This window comes from Ovis aries, chromosome 21 (genome assembly GCF_016772045.2).
Source record: "Ovis aries strain OAR_USU_Benz2616 breed Rambouillet chromosome 21, ARS-UI_Ramb_v3.0, whole genome shotgun sequence".
Taxonomy (NCBI): domain Eukaryota; kingdom Metazoa; phylum Chordata; class Mammalia; order Artiodactyla; family Bovidae; genus Ovis; species Ovis aries.
In genome coordinates this window covers 24,425,213-24,428,977 of record NC_056074.1, presented here as the reverse complement: position 1 = coordinate 24,428,977, position 3,765 = coordinate 24,425,213, and the positions used below count along the sequence as shown (strand labels likewise).

The 3,765-nt window shown below is 40.5% G+C and overlaps 1 protein-coding gene across 1 annotated transcript; it reads right to left on the bottom strand.

Annotated features, from left to right (window-relative positions):
- Positions 1 to 1,096: 1,096 nt before the first annotated feature.
- LOC101104871 (olfactory receptor 10G9-like) lies at positions 1,097 to 2,008 on the bottom strand. The gene has a single exon (XM_004019800.5). The coding sequence runs from the start codon at positions 2,006 to 2,008 to the stop codon at positions 1,097 to 1,099; it is 912 nt and encodes a 303-aa protein (XP_004019849.5).
- Positions 2,009 to 3,765: the final 1,757 nt, after the last annotated feature.

The window sequence follows — 3,765 nt, the reverse complement described above, 5'->3', positions numbered from 1 at the left end:
ACACACACACACACACACACACACACACACACAAACTGTAAACAAAAAACCCTCAAAGTTGTTTTATATAATTCTTTAACAAAATAATAATATTTGATAGCTTTATTCAGTGGTCAATATTCACATCAGCTAAAACATCATCATATAACTTATGGTCTTGGAACTGTTCAATATATTGACTGTGATGGTGGATACACAAACTTACAGGAGTTAAAACTGTGTACAACTTAACATACAAACACATAAATAAATCTGGGAAAATCTGAATAATCTGTGGCTTATATCAATGTCCAAATCCTAGTTGTATATTATGGTGCAGTCTGCTAATCATTACCATTGGGGGAATCTGGGCAAAGGTTCTCTCTGTATACAAGGGATCTCTCTCTGTCTTATTTCTTACAACTTTGTATGACGGTTACCAATAAAATTTTCGATTAAAAAAGACACTGGCTTTTATTTATGTTTTGTGTCTTTTAAAATAAATAAATTTATATTTTTAAAAACTTCTAAATACCTTTCAACATGGTTTTGTTTCATACATTTTATTACAGTATTTTGAGTCTTCCAGTGAATTTCCATGTTAAAACAATTAATGAGTCTCTTCCTGGGCACCCATGACACCTATCTCAATGTACCTTGTTTTATACTGCATTTGTTTTTCTCCCTTACCCAATGATGACCTTTGTGAATGTAGAGATTTTGGTCTTTCTGTGTTTCTATTGTTTATAATGTGTTTTGTGCTATATATGTGTGCTCTGTGCTAAGTTGCTTCAGTTGTATTGAACTCTTTATAACCCTATGAACTGTAGCCTGTCCATGGGATTTTCCAGGCAAGAATACTGGAATGGGTTGCCATTTCCTTCTCCAGGGATCTTCCCTTCAATTATTGCCATTAAAGGTCTGCTTAAGCTGGAACTCTGCACAGGGAAAAACAGTAAAAAAATTATTGTTTTCATTAAAGAATTAATTGAAATGTCCCTTAAAAGTATAAATTCTTTTTTTTTAGTTTAAATTCTTGTTGGTGTTTAACTTAATTGTAAATAAAAGTTAGCCATATCTGGTCTGTGTTGCTTCTTTATTTTGAGTAAATACTGACTCACTTTTTCAGTTTCAACAGAGCTTTCTTCACTTCCTTGTTCCTCAGGGTGTAGACCACAGGGTTCAGAAGGGGCGTCATCACAGTGTAGAAAACAGCCACAATCCTGTCCACAACCTCCTTGGAGCCTGGTCTCAGGTAAATGAAAACAAGGGGAACATAGAAACAAAGGACCACAATGCAGTGGGAGGCACAGGTCTGGAAGGCTCTCCATCTTCCCTCTGAGGTGTGGATCTTCAGGATGGAATGGACGATAGACACATAGGACAGCATAATAAGAAGAAAGCAGCCCAAGGCCACCAACCCAGTGTTGACAAAGATCACCATCTCCACAGTGGACGTGTCTGCACAGGCCAGTTTGAGGATAGATGGTGCATCACAGATGTAATGCTGGATCTGGTTGGGTCCACAGAAGCGCAAACGGAATGTCGGTGTGGTCTGGACAGCAGAGTGCAGAGAGCCACTGAGCCACGTGGTTGTGGACAGGATGGCACACGTCCTCCCACTCATCATGCTGGCGTACCTGAGTGGGTAACTGATGGCCAGGAAGCGGTCATAGGCCATGACGGTGTAGAGGAAGCACTCGGTGCTGCCCAGGAAGTCAAAGGAATAGAACTGGGCCACACGGCTGGGAAAGGAGATAGGACTGCCTTCTGGGGACACCAGGGTCATCAGCATTTTGGGCACAGTGACCGTGGAGAACCACATGTCAATGAAGGACAGGTTGGTTAGGAAGTAGTACATGGGGGTATGCAGGTGGGGATTCACTATAATCACTAGCATGATGAGAAGATTTCCCACCACAGTGAGGACATAGATCACCAGGAAGATTCCAAAGAGGAGCGTGTCCAGCTCTGGTGCATGGGGAAGGCCCGTGAGAATGAACGTTGTCACTAGGCTTGCATTTGTCATTTCTCCTCTGAATGGTACTCTGTTCCTACAGGAAGGACTACAGCAAACCCAACACTGACATATTTCACATGAGAACATATTTCAATATGAAATACACCAACTACATCTTAGCTCATAGAGAAAACAATGGATAAATTTTTACAAAGATAGCAGATAGCACTTTTGCTTCATCATGGGGCTCTGAGGAGGAATGGTTGCTTCTCTTTTGTAGAACCTAAATCGCCCAATAGAAAAGAATCAGCCAAATTAAAAAGAGGACTAAATTCATATAAAATCAGCTAAATAGACAAGAAGAGTAAATTTTATACTCTATTTTCTGTGGAATTAGGAAAGATATACCCAAACTAGCTACTCTTCAGAGTTGGTAGCTACTCTAAGAATAAAGCCTCTCTCTCTCTCTCTTTCTTTTTTTTTTTTCCTCTTTCTATTTTTCTCTAACACACATGCCTATATAGACACCATAGAGACAGACAGAAATATACCCCACATACACACACACTTTCAAACATATAGATTTTGCCTCTTGATCATCAGAGAGTTTCCATGATAAATATAAGATCCTAAAGATTTCCCCGGTGGCACAGTCAGTAAAGAATCCGCCTGAAATACAAGAGATGTGGGGCTTGATCTCTAGGTCAAGAATATCCCCTGGAGGAGGGCATGGCAACCCTCTTCATTATACATGCCTGGAGAATCCCATGGACAGAAGAGCCTGACGGGCTACAGTCCATGGGTTCGCGAAGAGTCAGACACGACTGAAGCGATTGAGCACACAAAGAAACCTTCATCCTTGATTGTGGAGACAAAACTGCTTTCCTAAAGCTCTCTGGTCAGCCGTAGATGTGTCAAGACAGGAACCCAATACTGGTCCAGCATTAGTTGCAGCCAGATTCCTCTGTCCCACCCTAGACCATGCTCTCCTGTTTCTAAGTGAAATCTGGCACCAAACCTATGCACTGGTGGTCAGAATATCACTGCTTTCCTCAGCTCCTCTTATACAATGTTTATTTGCATTTATAAATTTTTATTTTATCTCCTTTCCCTCCAGGATTTTAAGCAATCAATCATCCTCCTTAGAAAGTGTGATCAAATAATCTCACAATGTATTTAAAGATGGCCCTGAAGGGTTCAATTTACTTAAATAGTAATGAATAGAACTAAATTATATCTATGGAAACTGAGTTCTTAAGACTGAATATAAATATATTTATCTGCTATAAAACAAACACAAATGTGCTTTTTAAGGTAAAGGATAATAGGTAGTCTGAAATCTGAAGAATGTGATGGCACCCCACTCCAGTACTCTTGCCTGGAAAATCCCAGGGATGGAGGAGCCCGATAGGCTGCAGTCCATGGGGTCGCTAGGAGTCGGACACGACTGAGCGACTTCACTTTCACTTTTCACTTTCATGCAGTGGAGATGGAAATGGCAACCCACTCCAGTGTTCTGTCCTGGAGAATCCCAGGGATGGGGGAGCCTGATGGGCTGCGGTCTATGGGGTCACACAGAGTCGGACACGACTGAAGCGACTTAGCAGCAGCAGCAGTCTGAAATCATTTTTATTTTTTCTAGGATTTCTATTATTCTAGGACTTATGCAGTAAGTATTTTTATTTTGTTTTGTTTGAGTGATCTGAGTGAACAATTACATATTCAAAGAGAAAAGGAATAAAATGAAGAAATGAAGAGAAATTTGGTTGGACACCTAGACCCCTCTAATAGAAGAGGACCATTTCTCCATGAATTTTGAAGATGCT